At 36.4% G+C, this 19,151-nt stretch overlaps 1 protein-coding gene and 1 long non-coding RNA gene across 3 annotated transcripts; both read left to right on the forward strand.

Annotated features, from left to right (window-relative positions):
* The first annotated feature begins 3,985 nt into the window (after window positions 1-3,985).
* On the forward strand, window positions 3,986-9,140 carry LOC103449870 (BTB/POZ domain and ankyrin repeat-containing protein NBCL). 2 transcript variants are annotated; one of them, XM_017336097.3, is made up of 3 exons: window positions 3,986-4,799; window positions 5,861-6,819; window positions 7,101-9,140. In XM_017336097.3, the coding sequence occupies exons 1-3, from the start codon at window positions 4,302-4,304 to the stop codon at window positions 7,147-7,149; spliced, it is 1,506 nt and encodes a 501-aa protein (XP_017191586.2). In that variant the 5' UTR covers window positions 3,986-4,301; the 3' UTR covers window positions 7,150-9,140. The 2 variants fall into 2 exon arrangements, with proteins under 2 accessions (XP_017191586.2, XP_017191585.2); XM_017336096.3 differs by having other exon boundaries at window positions 4,045-4,799; window positions 5,831-6,819; window positions 7,101-7,257.
* Window positions 9,141-17,938: 8,798 nt separating this feature from the next.
* On the forward strand, window positions 17,939-19,045 carry LOC114820190 (uncharacterized). The gene is made up of 3 exons (XR_003767598.2): window positions 17,939-18,296; window positions 18,394-18,484; window positions 18,675-19,045. It is a non-coding gene; the product is annotated as an uncharacterized lncRNA (long non-coding RNA).
* Window positions 19,046-19,151: the final 106 nt, after the last annotated feature.

Raw genomic sequence — 19,151 nt, forward strand, 5'->3', positions numbered from 1 at the left:
GACTGAATCATGCCGGAGAAATTCCACAAAAACCGGCCAACCCTTGAACTCGTGATCCCGACGTCCAAAACACTCCAACGATACACCCCGAGCTTCGTGACAACCTTCTAAAGCTCCCTGTGAGCTTGAAATCCCCTAAAAACCTCACAATAATTAGTGCATGAACAGTACCTCATTCGGGGTTAAGGTTTTCACGTGATTTTGAAGTATTTCTTACCTGAAAATGGTATAGATGAACTCAGGAGCTTACAAGGATTCTAAATCTCACCTTTTTTACCTTCGATCCGTGCTTGAAAGTTTGGTTTCTAGATCGTCCGTACGTTTTGTACGAAAAAGAAACAGAAAATCGAGAGGGAGGAGAGAGAGAGAAGACACGGGGAAGAGAGAGAGAGAGAGAGAGAGAGAGCTGATGTGTGTGTGTGTGTGTGGTCCTAAAGTCACTAACCAAAACTAAGAAAATCTTAGTTCTAATTGGGTCGCCAATCCCAAATAATTAAACCAATACATATTACACACACATTATTCAACGTCCGAGGGTATTTCTATTTTTTCACAATTTCAAAAATAACTTCCTGGGACGGGCTGTGAGATAACATACCATGCTAGTACTTTTTTCTTTATTTATTTATTTATTTTATGAAACCTTGACAATACAAAAAAAAATTATTAATGAAGAAAAAATTTTACATTTAGTCCGGGGGAACATAAAACTTACCTCTCATAACGCAAGAAAAAAGAAGACATTTATGGCCAGACAGAAGAATTGGAGTGTGACAATTTAACTACATGGATGATCTTGAGACAACTGTAGGATATAGTTAACCACATGATTTTTTTTATTCAACAATTATTGTATATTAGATTTGAATTCATAGAATAAACAATTATACTATAAGCACTAAGTTAATCAATCAAGTCTATTAACCAAATGACACATTTTATGGTCTTGTTAAAAACAGATTACGTCCACAGCATTCCAGGTTAAAAATAAATAGAGACATACACATTATTTGTGTGAATAAAAGTTGTTCAAAGATATTTGATGTGTGTAGTAGTTGCATTGCTTGAGAATAAAAAGATTAAGATATCTTTATTACAAACATTCAATGTTTATTTCTTTCACCAAAAATACATAAAATTTAATGCTTTTTTTAAACTGTTCATTTGTTATGTAAGTTTAGTAAGTTATGTTCACGCATGAAGTTGTCCAAATGATTACTTTCTTTATCATTATTTTCAAACCTTAACATTTGATGGAATTCCAAATAGTGCAGGAACCGAAAGAAATTTATCTGACATTGCAATAGCTGCATATTTATATTCAGGTTCCTAAGGGATGATGATGTATCTAAATCACATATGTAGAAAGGACACATGGAAAGAGGAAGAGGATCCTCTCGGATTCACTTTATGGGGATCCTAAGGATCTCAACATTCTAACCGTTCATCGTATATCGTGCGGTCAGTTTTCGTATATCGTGCGGTCAGTTTTCGTCAGATATTATTTATGTTTAATTTTAAATAAAAAACGTCAAATAATTTATGATCACACAATACACGATAAATGACTAAAATATGAAGATCCTTAAGATCCTAACAAAATGAATCCGCATGGAATCCAATTCCATGGAAAAATACTTCAAACTGCTTGAATAGTTGTAAAAGTCTCCCTAGCCCACATTTTCCCTTTGATTGAGTAAAAACGAAATAGTAAAAGCTTTGGAAAACAAAACACCTAATTTGTTTAGACCATCACCAAGCAGACATTTTGCGAATATGAGCCCTAAAATTGAACAACACAACGTCTAATCAAAGGACATTTTGCAAATGGTCATATTTTTGGGCACCAAAAGGGCTAAAAAGTGTCAACCCACAAGCATTGGGGCACTTCCTTTTTTATGGAGCTCACCACTTGTTGACTTGGTCAAGAGGTGATGGGGTACATCGCGGAGCATGACTTTTCATGCACTCGCGGGAATTAGCCTTCCATAGTTGAAAATGTTAAAAATTACCCCACTACTATTCCTTAAAGAATTACATTTTTAAGGTTTAAAATCGTGCACATGGCTTTATTAGACTTTCATGGTTAGATATGACCTTAACTATTTGGGATGAATTAATTTGTTTTCTTTTGTTACTGTAAGGACTCATTTGATAATCAATTGAGCTTTAATAATTGATTTATACTTTTTATGCTTAAGATATAAATAAAATATATGAAGTAAAGAAAGAATGAAGAAGGGTGGAAGAAGGAAGAAATAAAAAGAAAGAAAACAAATCTTTCTTCCACTCTACTATTTCTCTCACGTCTCCCATGTATTCTTCCCATATTATAACACACAAAAAAAACTAAAAATTAAAAAAGAAACAATATTCGAAATGATAAGACTAAAGATTACCCTCGATTTGAAAGTGCAATTTCCCTTAAGGTAGTGCTATCTACATGTCTATTTTTACTTTTTCCACACCGTTCTTAATTTTCTGTCATTGTTTCGAATAAATTAAAGAAGATAAATAGTAAAAAAAATTAACAAAAATGTATGAGAAGTAAAAAATAGATGTGTCACTATTCTTTTGCTTATGTTGTAGTGCATGAAAGCAACCATAAGATCACTGGCTACATCAAGTTATTGTCCTACTATGAACAATCAAAGAAGTAACTGCTATAAAGGGCGATCTAACCTCGCCCTATATAATTGAGAAAGTTGAACATCCAGAGATAATTGAGGCTAAAAGTGGTTCGGACCACATTAATCCATTAAACATCTAGCTGCAGTCAACACAAATCAGAAAAATATGATATCCTATTATCCTATATCCCCCACTTCTATAACTCATTTTTCTGACAACTCATTTATATAATAAGGTAATTACTTTAACTAGGGTTATTGATAGTTAAACACGCGGCTAATCATCCATATAACTATATAATAAACCTTTCCTGATTTCCAGTTCTTGCATTCCTCTCTACCCCTGGCCCCTCCCCATCATTTTCTCCCATTAACATCATTTTTTTAAGATTTTTTTATTAACACTCTATATATTATTGAATACAGTCCATATGAAATGTATAATGAAATCATTTATATACCCTAATATGCAATTACAATTTCAATCCTAATAAGGTTTTATGAAATGTATAATGAAATAATTTATATACCCTAATAATCTGGTAACAAAATCAATTGACAGTAGAGAGAGTAGCTCAACTCTTTATAAGTCATTGCTAGATTAGTTTCTCTTTTCACTGATATGTGACTATTTTTACCTTCACATTCTCACATGTCTTCTCATGTATGGTGATTACTTTGATACCATTAAGAAAGTTGGGGTTTTATCATAAAATGAATTGACAATATGGAGGGCTATAGGGCCAAAGAGAGCCCTCTGGCCCTCCTTCGGTTGGAGATGACTTTATAAGCCCTTGCTAGGCTTCTCATTTGACATAAGTGGGACTCTTTTTATCTTCACATCCTCACACCCTCTTACGTGTGGAGAATTTTCAAGCCAAACTTATTCAATGCATACAACTCCTTGTAAAACCATAATATTCCTTGACTAATCTCATCCTTATCGAATTCCGATAACCGAAAGACACTTCTAATGATATTTTAACTATGTATCTTCTCCTTGTTTCTCCCCTTGAATATTCTCTAAAATTACGCCATGTTTGGAATGGAGCTGGAGAATATGTTTTCATGAGTTTATGTTGGGAATACACATAATTAAAATATAATTATGGGGTGTATAGTGTATATGGAATATATTAGGTGTATGTTGAGAGTGTAAGTGTGAGAGTATTATAAAAAAGTATATGGAATCTATTAGGTTAAATTTCAATTAAGAATTGCAAAAGTGAAATGTATTAAGTACGTGAGGTGTATTTGAGAATGCGTGTTAATAAAACAACTTTTTTAACTAATCAACAATTTATTCTATTAAAGATTTCTTTTTAAAACACCCCAGCCGCCCAGAACAGCCACCCAATTTGCTCGCTCTCTCTTTCTTTCTCTCCCCCCCCCCCCCCCCCCCCACAAAATATCTACCAACACACAAACACAGTATTACTCCATTGCGACAAAAGAATCTGTCAAAAAACAAAAACAGTAGAGAGAGAGAGAGAGGTCATCTTCTTCTTCATCCTTCAACAACAAGACCAATCGATCCTGAAAGTAAAAGAAAATTACAGAGAAAAATGAACCCATTACTGTAATAGCCCCTCTGTTCAACAATCCCTACCTTTCTCTCTCAACCCTAAAACAGTTTTCGAATAATTACCACCATCCAAAAAGCATCAAATCATGAGCAGCCTTGAAGAGTCTCTAAGATCTCTGTCCCTAGACTACTTGAATCTGCTCATCAACGGCCAAGCCTTCAGTGACGTCACCTTCAGCGTCGAGGGCCGTCTCGTCCACGCCCACAGGTGCATCCTGGCAGCCCGGAGCCTCTTTTTCCGGAAATTCTTTTGTGGGCCGGAGCCACCGTCGGGTCTGGATCCCTCGGGGTCCAGGATGAGCCCCCGTCGCACGTCATCATCGTGTTACCGGGGGTCAGGTAGTTCAACGCAGCAGCAGCAGGTGATACCGGTGAACTCGGTGGGGTACGAGGTGTTCTTGTTGCTGTTGCAGTTCTTGTACAGTGGACAAGTCTCGATAGTGCCTCAGAAACATGAGCCGAGGCCTAATTGTGGAGAGAGAGGGTGTTGGCACACGCATTGCACTTCCGCCGTTGATCTTGCCCTTGACACTCTTGCTGCCGCTAGATCCTTTGGTGTTGAACAACTTGCATTGCTCACTCAGGTACTAGTCTCTCTAACTACTCTCTCTCTCTCTCTCTCTCTCTTTCTCCCTCTTTCTCTTTTTTTCTCTCGGTTCTTGTGTGTGTGCAGTCTTATGTTTGGTGGGTTTTGGGAATTTCCACAAAACTTGGGTTTTGATTTTGTATTTGTGAAGTAAATGCTTTTCCTTCTTTTTCTATTTTTTTTTTCATTTTCTTTGGGGTACTGGGTTTTTTCTCTCTTTCACTTCATTTGTTCTTGTCCAGTCATAATTGAAGTTGGGATCTTCTCCTTTCCAATCTCAAATCCTTTATTTCTTCTCAATTTGTGGTTTTATTTCCTCCATCTAAAGTAGCAAAGGTTTAATTAAATATAGTTATTCTTTTCAAGCATTTGATCCAACCATACTACTTTTTCTTCAATATAGTAGTGTGTTTATAATCCATATCTCTTCTTCCTCATTCCCTCTCCCTCTTCTTCTTCCTAATTAAGCAAATGTTATGTTGAAGTTGAAGATACATACATACATACATACATACATATATATATATATATATATATATATTAACATCAACAAAATATCCTCCTTTCTCAAAGAGAAATGATAGGATTTTATTCATGATTAAGGAGAATTATTACAATCTTCAATAAAAACATTTCGAATAATATCAAGAGGTTTCTCGAAACAAAATGATTCCAAGTCAAACAAATGGTTTTTCTTTCTTCTTCTTGATTTCATGTACCATTTAAATTTTCTTAAATTGTTTTTTTTTTCCTTTCTTTTAAATGCACATCATGACTTTCTAAATTTAGATCTTCATAGCCAGTCGTTTTTCCACAGTAAACACTACAAATCTATCCCAGACATTCACTTTCCTCGTTTGGTTTAACTGGAAAAACGATTACAAAATTTAAGAAAAGGACTAAAACATCCCATCACTTTATCAAAACAAAACTTGTTAATGTAAAAAAAAAATCCCAAAAGTGCATATATCTAATATAAATATCTCAATAATGGAATACCAACTAGTAGAACCATTAACATCATTATAGACAATGTCCTCCTATGTTTTGGTTTTACAGAAGCAATTGGCAAGCATGGTGGAAAAAGCCTCCATTGACGATGTGATGAAAGTCCTGTTAGCTTCAAGAAAACAAGACATGCAGCAGCTTTGGACAACGTGCTCTCACCTTGTTGCCAAATCCGGCCTCCCACCGGAAGTCCTCGCCAAGCACCTCCCCATTGACGTCGTGGCCAAAATCGAAGAGCTTCGCCTCAAATCCTCCATCGCTCGCCGTTCAATGATGCCCCATCACCACCACCACCATCATGACCATGACCTCGGGGCAGCTGCGGATCTCGAGGATCAGAAAATCCGTCGAATGAGGCGGGCATTGGACTCGTCAGATGTTGAACTCGTCAAGCTCATGGTAATGGGGGAAGGCCTAAATCTCGACGAGGCATTGGCATTACACTATGCAGTCGAAAATTGCAGCCGGGAAGTTGTGAAAGCGTTACTAGAACTTGGAGCAGGTGATGTGAACTACCCGGCAGGGCCAGTCGGAAAAACCCCGCTTCACATTGCTTCCGAAATGGTGTCTCCGGACATGGTGGCAGTCCTACTCGACCACCACGCCGACCCAAATGTCCGAACAGTCGATGGGGTTACTCCTCTGGACGTACTCCGAACCCTAACGTCAGAATTTCTATTCAAAGGGGCTGTCCCGGGACTAACCCACATCGAACCTAACAAGCTCAGACTCTGCCTTGAGCTGGTCCAGTCTGCCGCTCTCGTTCTTTCGCGCGAGGAAGGCAACAACAATGCAAACAATCCCAATTCTTCGAATTCCACGGCGATTTATCCGCCAATTAGCGATGATCACCATAGCAGTGGCAGCAGTGGCAGCAACATTGGGAATCTTAACTTGGATTCTAGATTGGTGTATTTGAATCTTGGAGCAACTCATCAAATGGGGTCTAGAAATATGGAGGGCCACGATCATCATAATAGGGTGCACAGTGGCTGTGACCCATCAACAATGTACCACCACTCTCACGACTACTAGTACTACGAGCTATATTATTAGCTAATTGAGACTCGTGATCATCACTTATAATATTATTATTATTTATCTTTTTAATTATATGCATCCCCTCTTGGATAGCGAAGGAGAAAGAGTCGTCAGAGTTTATGACATATGATCTCACTTAGTCTAAGGAGATTAATTAATCAATAGTGGGTTAATTACATATTTTGATTTCTTCTCTTTGTTTCTTTCTTTTTTCTCTGTTTTGTATGGCTGTTTATCAGTTTTTTTGTAGGGTTTTTGTTGATCTTCATAAGAATTGGAGGCATTGGGATGATTGTTGATGAGACAATTGGAGAATCTGAGATTTTTGCTAATGCAATGCATGAGGTGGAAGGAGATTGGAGACGCAGGTCAATCTTTCTTTTCAACCTCTTTGGTTTGGCCTGTCATCTCCTTTGAATTTATTGATATCTAATTCATCGCGTATTTATTATGCTCCTTATATTTTCTTGTCCCCCACCCACCTCATATCATCCCTCTATACATATTATATTGGGATTATTATATATTATAAGCTAAAAAAAATAAATATTTCAATTGCTATTTTATTATAAAATGTTTCGTATCTAATTAAATGATTGAGATATTATTTTTTAACTTAATTACGTTTATAATATGAATTGGGTATCATATGGTAGGGGTATCTATCTAGCAAGTTTTTTTTGTTCTAAAAAATTATTAATTTGTTACGCTTTGTTTGGACATGGTTTACTCGACTTTTTTTATTTTTGTTAAATGATAAATTTATTAAATTATATGTTAAAATTAAATTAAGAAGCTGTGGAAATTTGAATTCACACCGTAATGTAAAAATAGCTCCTCTTTATTTTGATAGAAAGCCACTTGACTTGACACAGGGAATTATAGGGAAATGAGCTGTCTCATCTCATTCCATTTCAAAGAAAGTATTGTTTGGCTGTGATTTTGGCTAATTAAATTATTTTTAAAAAGGACGTATGAGAACTCATGGCTGTGGACAAGTTGAGTGGTTGTCTTGCATGAATGCAACAATTGAGTGTGACAGCACCCCTACAGACTACTAGAGACTACTTAATTAGATAAAAAAATTAATATAATATATATTGGATTTCATCAAAATCTGTCCCGATAGCCTCTTTTATAAAACCTAAATTTTCTAATCCTCAATTTTGGACAAGAATTGTCTGTCCTTCATTTCAGGTGATTTTCCTGTACTCTCTTGTTTTGTGTGATCACGATTAATTTACGTTAATATTTTATATTGTTTTTTCATAAATATAATAAGACAAAAATGAATAGTGATATAAAATGTTGACACAGCTTAACCGTGATCATACAAACAAAAAGGTATAGGAAGGGCACTGGAAGTGGAGAACAGACAATCCTTATCCCTCTTTTTTGTCTCCCAATACCTTACTGGTTTTTCTTATATATGCAGAGTTATTACACAGCTTTCACAAAGCTTACAGCTGAAACCCTAGTTTTTTTTTTTTTTTTCTAATGTACTATTTGTCCAGACCTAAAGCGTATAAATGGCGGTGACTGATCTGTTTGTAGATGTATACGTAGAACCCTTAATTATTTATCTGCAGTCCGCTCTCCTGCATGCACAGGATTCTTTGTTTTATTCTTTTTGGATTTATTTTGGGTTAATTTTCTGTATTTCATCAACTTCGAACTAAAAGAAACAAACGATATAGAAAGAACAAACATTGTTTCCTGCACTCAGTAATCTATGCCGATTGATTTGGGAACACTGCCCTACACTGCACAATAATATCTAATTATATATATGGTAAGTAGAACAAGGAAGAGAAAACACATGCATTAATCTAGTTTTAGTTTACCTATTCATCTTTGGGTTGGGGTTGCATGTTGTTCAAGCGCAAGCGGTGTTTGGATCAAAACATTTTTGACGTCCTTTATTTATTGATTGATAGATATATTTCTTCAAGACTTGGTATCAATCAATTATAGGTCTTATTTGGTATCCTTCTTGGATCAAATTTTTAGTTTTTCTTTAAGCTAAGGAGTGTTAATTAATTTAGCTACATTCAACATTTTTAAAAACAAAACATTGGATCCAAGAAGGATGCCAAACAAACTATGACCTAATAAGTGCATACACTAATATACTAATTGTCATTTGAGCTGAAGATTTCGGGCATCAAGATGCATATATACATTTTTATGATTATATTTTCCGAGCCTTGAGGCATATGTGAATATATTGTTTATATCTCTCCTTGCTCATTTGTTTGTCAATGAAAATGTTTCTATTTATCTCCTTAAATTGTTGTTATAAGTGTCACCCTTTCTACTCACTATAACTAGGATTCAAAGCGATAACTAAGAAACTGAGAGGTATTCTATGTAACATAAAACTTTTCTTTTGGTCAAATAACATAATAAAACAATATTGAAGAATCATTGATTTTTGGCCTCATTTGGTATGTAAGATTGGATTGAAATGGATAGCTCCGTAATTTCAACATATTTTTAGGAGAGAAATGAAAAATTTATTATGTCTAATTAGAGAGTAGAAGATGGATTACTCATGAAGAAAACTTATATGTTCCAATCCTCTGGAAAACTTATATCTCCACCAAATAGAAAAAAATTGTTCACTCCTATCCTAGAGAGATTCTTTTCAATATAATCCGCCATACCAAACGAACCCGTTGTTTCTTGTTGAAGTCATAATGTTACTGATTTTTCTGGACGTAGATACGGTGGTCAAAACGGTGTCAATATTGCGAAAACTTTCAAATATTATATGAAGAAAACTCGCATATATTTTGTTATATTGCTTTGCTTATTTCAGTTCTTTAAGATGTGGATCAAAATGAAGTACATTTTGTATGATGCAGATATAAGGCGCATATTAATAGTTTCCTTGATCTGTCCAAGAAAATGTACGGATCTCTTAACTGATACTGTATTTCGAAATCGTTGCACCATCGGCAGTTGGCAATCCCCAAAACTTGTCGCACTTCTCTGCAACTGATTACCATCATCCATAAGTGATCATTATTGAAAAGATTTCTAGGGATGATCAGTATCTGTAACTTTTTCTTGAGTTTTCATGAAGGAAAAAAGAACCTAGAACATGAAAATGTAATCATCTACCAGTTAATTAACCTAGCTAGCACACATAACATAGTTACCTAATTAGCCAAGACAAGAGAAGAAAGAAAAAAAAACCATGACATTAAATTTAAAATAGTGCTATTCACATATCCATTTTTACTTCTCACACATCTCTTTCAATTTCTGGTCGGATCAAATGAATTGAAGATGATCAATAGCCAAAATTTAACAAGGATGTGGAAAATAAAAATAGGTGTGTGAATAGCACTATCCCATGTACATTACACAAAACCTCACTTTACCCTTCTAGACTCTATTATGTCTTACTTTACCTCATGTAATTTGTTTTTGTGACCTACTTTACCACGTTTCATTAAATGGGTTGAAGGAGCGTTAGTTTCATTGACATGGCAGTGATTCTTTGGTCTTTTCAACTCATTTTCAAATTTCAACTTTGGAACATCTGAACCCGCAAAAATCACCTTGGCACGAAAATCAAAACTCCAAAACCCCCTCCAAAAATTTACCAAAACTCCCTCCTTAGCAACCCTGGTTAAATTATATATATATATATTGTTTAAAGACCAAAGAGCTCATCCCTTGAGACAAAATAGAGTGTACGTAGTGAAGTTTTGTGTAGAGTACAAGGACCATAGTTAAAGCTATGCCTATTTATTAGTGTAAAGAGTTTTTGTCCCCTCTTCTTGTCAAATCAAAGAGTCTTTTCATGCAGACTAAAATGAGATAATATAGTTGGAGAATATCAACAAAACTGAATATATAGTTCGAAAATTTCGTCCTACCGGATTGCAAGAGTTTTAGCTCACGCATGCCATCCGAGGGTTAGTACAGTCATCATGTACTGGTCCTTTAATTATGTAGAGTATAGTGCAATACATATGTATATTATGCTCATATAATACAATTGGCTTTCCTATAATCGTATGTCAAGTATCTTGACATGCTTCTTCTGAAATCCTTTCTTTCTAGCGTAAACTAAAAGAAAGGGAGAGAAAGAGAGGGGATTATGTGCAGCTGACCGCTGCTGCGGTTGCTTGGAACTTAGAACCATCAAAATTTTAATTGAAAATCCCATATTAATTAAGTGTTGAGCACCCAGCTTAGATTCTCTATGTTTAACCCAACATTTACTAACCCATTCCCACTGTTCAATCTGCAATGTCAGGACATCTGCTATCCATGTTCCTATAGCTTTTACATTAATCATTTTTATATGGAGTGACTAAAACATAACTGAGAATATTAGGTAGAGCTTACTTTAATGGTTCGGTTAAATCTGTAATCGTAATGAGAGATTTTAATTGAGGAGTTGAAATTGGGGGAAATCACAATTGGATTCCTATTGTTTGTTAAAATTTTTTGGAATCAGAGTAAGAAGGGTATTGATTTCAAAATTCATGTGAGCCAATCACATTTTTTATTTTTCAATATTTAGTAAAAACTGAAGTTTACAGTAATTAGAATTTAATTCTACATTTTCATTCCAATTACAGTAAGAAGGGTATCAACCTAGACGTCACATATTTTTGCGCCCTGATGAGACGCCATATAGTCCGCCGCAAAGTTAGCTGATCTTGGGACTCAAGACTGGTCGCAAGCTTGAAAGGAGTTCCTCAACACACAGATGCAGGAAATGATGGGAAACACCTCATAGCCGCTATCACCAATCTTTCCCTTGAGGCACAAGGTAACCTCCAAGGAATCAGATTCAACGATAATATTTAAGAACCCCCGTTGAAAAGCCATAAGGCACCCTTCCAGGACCGTCGACCATACATTGGTTGCCTAAATCTGTCTTCGCCTAATCGCAATAGTCCTGTCATCCAAATTCCTCACCACAATACCAAGGAAGCCACCAATCGAACCACCAGTGGGGCTCCTTTTCCAGCTGGCATCAACATTTAACTTAACCAAGCAGGGAAGATAAGGGGTCCAATGTGAGGACGACCATAGGGTCTTGCTTCCTGTGGAGTGATTGGTGGGTTTCCTGGAACAAGCAGCCATGTAAGAGGAGAAGGCACAATTAATTGCATAGAGTGTTTGGGTAAGAGATGGGAATTTTGTTATTGAACATTGCTTTGCAATGAGCTTTCCAGATAGATAAGCAGGTGGAGGCAAGAATTGTCAACGACCTCTTCCTCTTCTCCAATGAGCCATTAACCTCCGTAATGATTTTCTCGAGCCATGTGTGCTTAGACATAATGGACCAGCGATCCACCCATAACTTAGAAGACCACCAAACCAGACTCGGTCCACCCACAGGCAGATAAACAAGACGTGCTTCACCAACTCCTCATGAGAATTATAGATCAGGCATAAGGGGGAGGGGCACACCTCTTGACGAAAAGCCTGAGCTTCATGGCAATAGCTTCTTAAGGGCCTTTTACATAAAGTGTTTAATTTTTGGAGGGATTTCCAGACTCCAAATACACTTCCAAACCTTTGTCCCGATAGAATCCAAGACGCAGGGGCGATGGATTCGAGCTCTTATACTCTAATCATGTAACCACCTATATCGAGACTTGATAAAGTACCTACCTCTGTGATAAGCTGCCCACACCAGTCGATCACACCTCAAATGATCACCAATGAGGGTATCCATAATAGCACCTTGGTCCTCCGTTGACAACATCTCCTTGATAGGATCCAGATTCTAGGAAACATTGTTGTGGTCCAAAATAAAAGACACAATGGTAAAGTCATCCAACGAGGAGCCCAAAATAAGGATAGGATGCCCTGAGGGAATGGAGGGAACTCATCAGTCCACCTACACCCGAGTTTGAGCCATATTCATGATTTTCTAGTGAGAACCTTAAAACAGCATATCCTTACCTACACCCGATAGAATCCAAGATGCAGGGGCGATGGATTCGAGCTCTTATACTCTAATCATGTAACCACCTATATTGAGACTTGATAAAGTACCTACCCCTGCGATAAGCTGCCCACACCAGTTGATCACACCTCAAATGATCACCAATGAGGGTATCCATAATAGCACCTTGGTCATTCGTCGACAATATCTCCTTGATAGGATCTAGATTCTAGGAAACATTGTTGTGGTCCAAAATAAAAGACACAATGGTGAAGTCATCCAACGAGGAGCCCAAAACAAGGATAGGATGCCCCGAGGGAATGGAAGGAACTCATCAGTCCACCTACACCCGAGTTTGAGCCATATTCATGATTTTCTAGTGAGAACCTTAAAACAGCATATCCTTACCTGCTAGGATACTCGACCAGGCCTAAAAGGCCCTACCTCCCTCCCCACATGCTTAACATTACCTAGCTACATCGAAATGAAGTACCAGTCCTTGAACACCCAGGCCTAGAGAGAGCTCATGCAGAAGTCTCCAGCACTATTTGGTAAGAAGAGCCAAGTTAAATTCCAGTTTCGAAAGCCCAACCCCTCATTCTCTTTCACTGCCCCCATAACTTCCTAACTTACCTAATGAATCTGACACTCACCCAACTTTTGGCCCCACCAGAATCTACCAATTGTGGCATCAATATCTCTGCACAACGTATCTCAAAAAAAGAAGATGTTCATGGGATATGCGTGGACGATGTGGGCAACAAATTTGATAAGGACCTCCAATCCTGCTTAAGACAGAGAAACCGATGTTTCCAACCTTGGACCTTAGCCAACACACTGTCCTTTACAGATATCAGGGTTGTCCACTTCGATCTCCCCCAAATGGCAGGAATACCAAGGTTGTTGCCTAGATCCTCCACTGAAGGCATTCCAAGAGACCAGGCCAACTCAATATTTAATCTCTCTGGTGTGTTATTCCTGAAGAACACCGTAGATTTTTTGCAAACTTAACTCTTGCCCAGAAGCTTGACAATATAAGTCAAGGATTTGAACGATGTTCTAACAATTTATGGATGGGGCTTTTAAGAAAATAAGGGTATCGTCCACGAAGAGGAGATGAGAGAACATCAAACCGTTCAAACTAAGTTGTATACCCTCAAGGAAGCCAGAATCGCATGCACACTGAAAAAACTAAGAGAGAACCTCACTGATAATGAGGAAATGATAAGGCAAGATTGGGTCCCCCTGCCTCAAGCCCCTTGATGGTGAGAATTTCTTTCATGGTTGTCCGTTGATAAAGACTAAGAAACCAACAGTGATTACACAACCCATAACCCACAACCCACTTAATCCAGATTGCATCGAACCCCATTTTTACCATAACGGCCTCCAGAAAATCTCATTCCACCCGGTCATAAGCGTTGTTCATATCAATCTTCATGGCTAGCTCGAATTTACCCTTACCTTTTCTTAACTTCAAAAAATGGAACACCTCATGTGCAGTGAAGATGTTGTCCTGAAATTGCCTCCCTGCCATAAAAGCATTTTAGCTGGAAGAGATAATGAATGGCAGCAGAGTGATATGATTTTTAGTACCTGTGGAAATAGGGTTAAAATCACCGAAAATACTTGCAAGAATACAAGGTAATTGTAGTATAATTGCTCATGCAAGGTCGTTGTCTCTAAAAATTGTTTGACTAATTTGTAATTAAATTAACTCTTAATTAATTATTAAAACAGATTTTTATTAAAGATTTGAGATTTTTGAATTTGAAAAGATTAAATTAACAATAAAGAAATTTGAAAATTTGAAAATAATAAAAGCAAAGAAGAAAAACGGTTTTAAATTAAAATCAATTAAGGGAAATACTAGGGCTTAGCCGTCACTGTTAACAATCCTATATAATTTTATTAATTACTTATGAATTTCCACATACATACTTTGAAGATTAGGTTTTCCTAATGCATATTTTCCTCGTGATGTTCAAGCGAAAACAAAATCTAACATGCTATCCATCTGTGATGTTCAAATTAAATATAAACATGTAAGACTCATTAAGCTTTGTGAAAACACTTTGAAAAACCATGCAACCCTTAAGAGCGTGATGTTCGTCTTAAGTGAACTTACAATTACTAATCACAAGAAGCCTTTCTCAATTTCAGGGTGATGTTCCAACAAAAATTGCATCAAATTACTTGTCTAAATATCCTAATGGTGATCAATCATTAAAATATATAGATAGTTTAAATCACGGTGATTAATAATTCAAAGTACGCATGCATCCATTCATAAGCAAATTAATAAAATCACATATTCATACTAAGGCTCATGGCCTAACCCTAGCAAAAGGAATTAGTTATGCATACTCATAATAAAAATCAAATAAAATATCATTAACTAGAAAAAGGATGGAAACACCTTGTAGATAAAAAGACTGAAATTCTCCAAAGCTTTGCTAAGTTCTATCAATGTTGCGTCCCCCCAAACCCTAATGGCTAAAACGCCTTGTTTATACTACTCCAAATTAAAACCCTCCTAGAAAAGGTTTTCTAAAAACTAGGAAATAAAATAATAAAAAGATAACTAGGAATTACATTTCAACTAGAAAATCTGCCTATCAAAAGGAATAGCCACGTTTCTGGACCTCCAGGATTCCAAAACAGGTCCAAAATGACTTGAATTAAAGATTAGGAAATCCTCTTCAATTTCCAAGAAGACCCCAAGTCCAAAATCCATCATCTTCTAGCCCAAAAGTAGCAAATAAGCTCTGCAGCCCAATCTGCCAGCACTGCGCGCTGGGCATAAATTATTTTGCCACAATCAGATGCTTGAGGATAAAATTATGAAATTTTAATACAACGTTCTTGACAAATTCATGAATCCGCTTCAATTGGAATCACTAAAAAATTCCACCGTTTGGTTACTTTATGCTCAGAATAAGTTCGCATGTCCTACATTAAAAACACCTAGCAAAGCATCAAAATCTCACTAAAATAATAATCAAGATATACCAAGAATAAGGAATAATATTTAGTATAAAATCGACTCATCATAGAGGCTCAAACAAAAAGAGTCTTACAGATGTTAATGTAAATTTGAAAGGGTATTTGCAATTTATCTTTACTATTAATTATAATGCCAAGTGTTTCATTTTTGAATCACTGTAACCAGAAATGAAAAAACAAGTTAAACCTTGTATTCTAGTGTAGTGTGAACCAAGGGTTCTCTAATGCATAAGTTAGATTTAAAAGGTAAATGAAATTAAAGAGCTTAAGGTTTCTTGGTAACTAAACAATTACCTCTCACGGTTGAAGGTCATGTCCTTATATATTGGTTAGAAGAGCACAAAAGCAACTCATTAGGGTACACATGACAGCACTGTGATTGGAGGATTTAAGACTTGTTACCTTGCATCAACTCAATTAGTTGTTTGCCTATCATGCCTTACTGGGTGTAAGAAACCACTTTGGGCTGTGCTAAGCCTTTGAGGCCCACTAGCTCAGCTAAGCTTGATGCCATGTTCATTAATGTCACTAGCGATTTACTGATATTTTCTTTCAATTGGAGATTTTAAGTGGTACCAAGTGTGATTTAGCCCAACCCATGTTGTAACACCCACAATTAGGGATGAGCAATGGTTATGGCGGGCGGGTAACCGCGATTATTTACCCATAACCGTTTAAGCTCATACCCGCATAACCGTTTACCCGTTGAGTAATTGCCTAAACGGTTATACCCATACCCATAACCGTTTATAAACGGTTAACCATACCCATAAACGCATACCCATTTAACTGTAACCGTTTAATACCCGTTTACCCATTTACCCTTTTTAACCCTGTTTTTTTTTTTTTTACCATTACCCCTTTTTCACCCGTCTATATGTTTTTTAACAACTTGAAAATTAAAAAAAAAATTGTCATAATTTTATTTTTTTGACAATTAAACACCGTTATAGGTACATTTATCATATATTTCCGTATTTTAATTTTTTAAGTCTTTATATCATTCTAATAATTGAAATAATAGTTTACGGATGATATTTTTAACTATTACCAATGAAGGTAAATATAATATTTGCTAAGTATTATTGGGTTACAAAAATTGTTTATAAGACATTTATGTCAATTTCACGGTTATCCGTAAGGAATTTAAATTAATTTGATGAATTCCTTGATGATGAGAATCATCATTCTTATAGTAGTGTTATTGAGAGAATGACTGATGAATTCCTTGCTAATTTATTAGGTGCTAAGTATTATTAGATCGAGAACATGATTTATGTTAGTTTTACATATATAAAATAAATAGGTAAACGGTTACCTGTTTATAACCGCGATTAATACCCATAACCGCCAATTTAAATTTCGCGGGTAAATGGTTATACCCATAACTGTTTATTTATCTAAACGGTTACCCATAACCGTAACTGTTTAATTTAAATGGACGGATAACCGCGGTTACCCATAACCAATGGGTATTTGCCATCCCTACCCACAATATTGTCGAAACCGTGTTCTAACACGTTTCTTTTTGACAATACTGGATGCATATATTCTTTGTAAAACTAAGTACAAAAATTATGTAGAACCTTCACTGACTAGATACATTAGTGTACAAATGTCATGTTTTAATACCATTTTCCACCTTTTTCATGTTTCACACTACTTTTTATTATCCTCTTCAACAAGTAAAGAATCCAAATCTAAAGCAACCCCCGCATATCTTTTACAGTTTTTCTAATGCAATTTTTTGGGTCACCAATCTGGCTTCCACCGAAAGGTGTAAAAAACATAAAAAAAATTAAAATTACACCACAAAATCAATTAGCAATATTAGGAGTAACTCAATTATTTATAAGCACAAGCGAGATCCCTTTTTTTCCGATGTGGAATTCATACTTTCAACATGCTCCCCTAGCCTAGCATGTGGATAACACAAAACGAGTGACGTGGAGCACGTATGGCCGTCAGACTTAACACGTTAGACAACTAAGCTTTGGAGCACGTGGAGCACATGTGGATAACACAAAGTCCCTCCTTTCTCCTATGTAAGATTCATACTCTCAACGTTTACAAAGAAAGATAGTAGCTAAAAGGCGACAGACGTATCTAGACTGCTTAAAGGATATGCTATATAGGGAGTCGCCTAAGCATGAACAATTGACCCTAGCATTTCTCGAAACCCTTTCTCAAGAATTAGATCCACATGTCAGCTGAGCAGGTTCAAAACCAAAACTATGAATCACAATATGCTCTTCAAACACATGGACCACCTAAAACCAGTTCACCACCTTTAGAAAAAGCCCCTTTAGGCATTACACTACTAGTAGCCGACCCTTTTACCATAATCTCTACTCCAGTATATAAAGGGCCTCTCTATATACCTGCATTTACAGATCAAACACCATTACTTCCACATACAGATTAATACTAGTCACCAGTACAAGTTAGCCGATAGCGTTGCTTGTTTCTTCTTCAAGATGGCCAAGACAGAGACACAAGAAACCCAACCTCCATCAGGTCCCCCCATAACACATCCTGTCTTTCTCTGTGATAAAATCTCTTTTTCCGTAGGATATACTATGGCTCACCCTTTACGCTGCTTTGTTTTCTGAAGGATACCCAACTGAAACCGAGAATCCCCCAACTGGGAAGAAGTTTAGACCATGGACAAAAAAGAAAGGAGACAGAGGCTTCATTGAGGGATGGTATGTTTACATCTTGTCCATCAATTTCTACTTTCAATCACCTTTGTAGAAAGTTGCATGATCTTAGAGCCTCTTCTGTCACCTACCTCAAAAGCCAACACTCAAACTATATCATACGGTGAACTAGTACAAAAACTTATGGCAATTTCAAGCTAACACTTTGTTTCTTTTATGTTTTCTACTGGTGCAGCCTCTTCGCCTTATGCTGCTGCTGGCTATGTGAGGAATGCTTCTGAAGTCCTTATGGACATGCTTACCATAATAGCTTACTCGTTTAGCATTTCTTACCCAACTCTTTGCTATTTGTACCTGCATATTCACATTACTCTAGTAATATGCCATCATATTTTTGTTCCCTAAGAAATTAGGTTCATCAACTCTTTCAGTTGTTTGCGGTTAGATAGTGCGAAAAGGACTATCCGTTCATCTATTCTCCTTATTAGTTAGGAGAGGTTCTCAAACATGCACCACACATAAGCAACTTGTTTAAGCTATAACATTGTAAAATAACAATGTTTGAGATGGGCCCTTTTTGAATGATTAAACTTATTCTTCACACCATATTTGTCCACTGTCACTTGGCTAAAAAAATGCTGCATACAAATTATAAACACTATCCTGATGAACCAGCCTTCAAGATTGTACATAAAAACCTAATTCAAAAAAT

This window comes from Malus domestica, chromosome 12 (assembly GCF_042453785.1).
Source record: "Malus domestica chromosome 12, GDT2T_hap1".
In the NCBI taxonomy this organism is placed as follows: domain Eukaryota; kingdom Viridiplantae; phylum Streptophyta; class Magnoliopsida; order Rosales; family Rosaceae; genus Malus; species Malus domestica.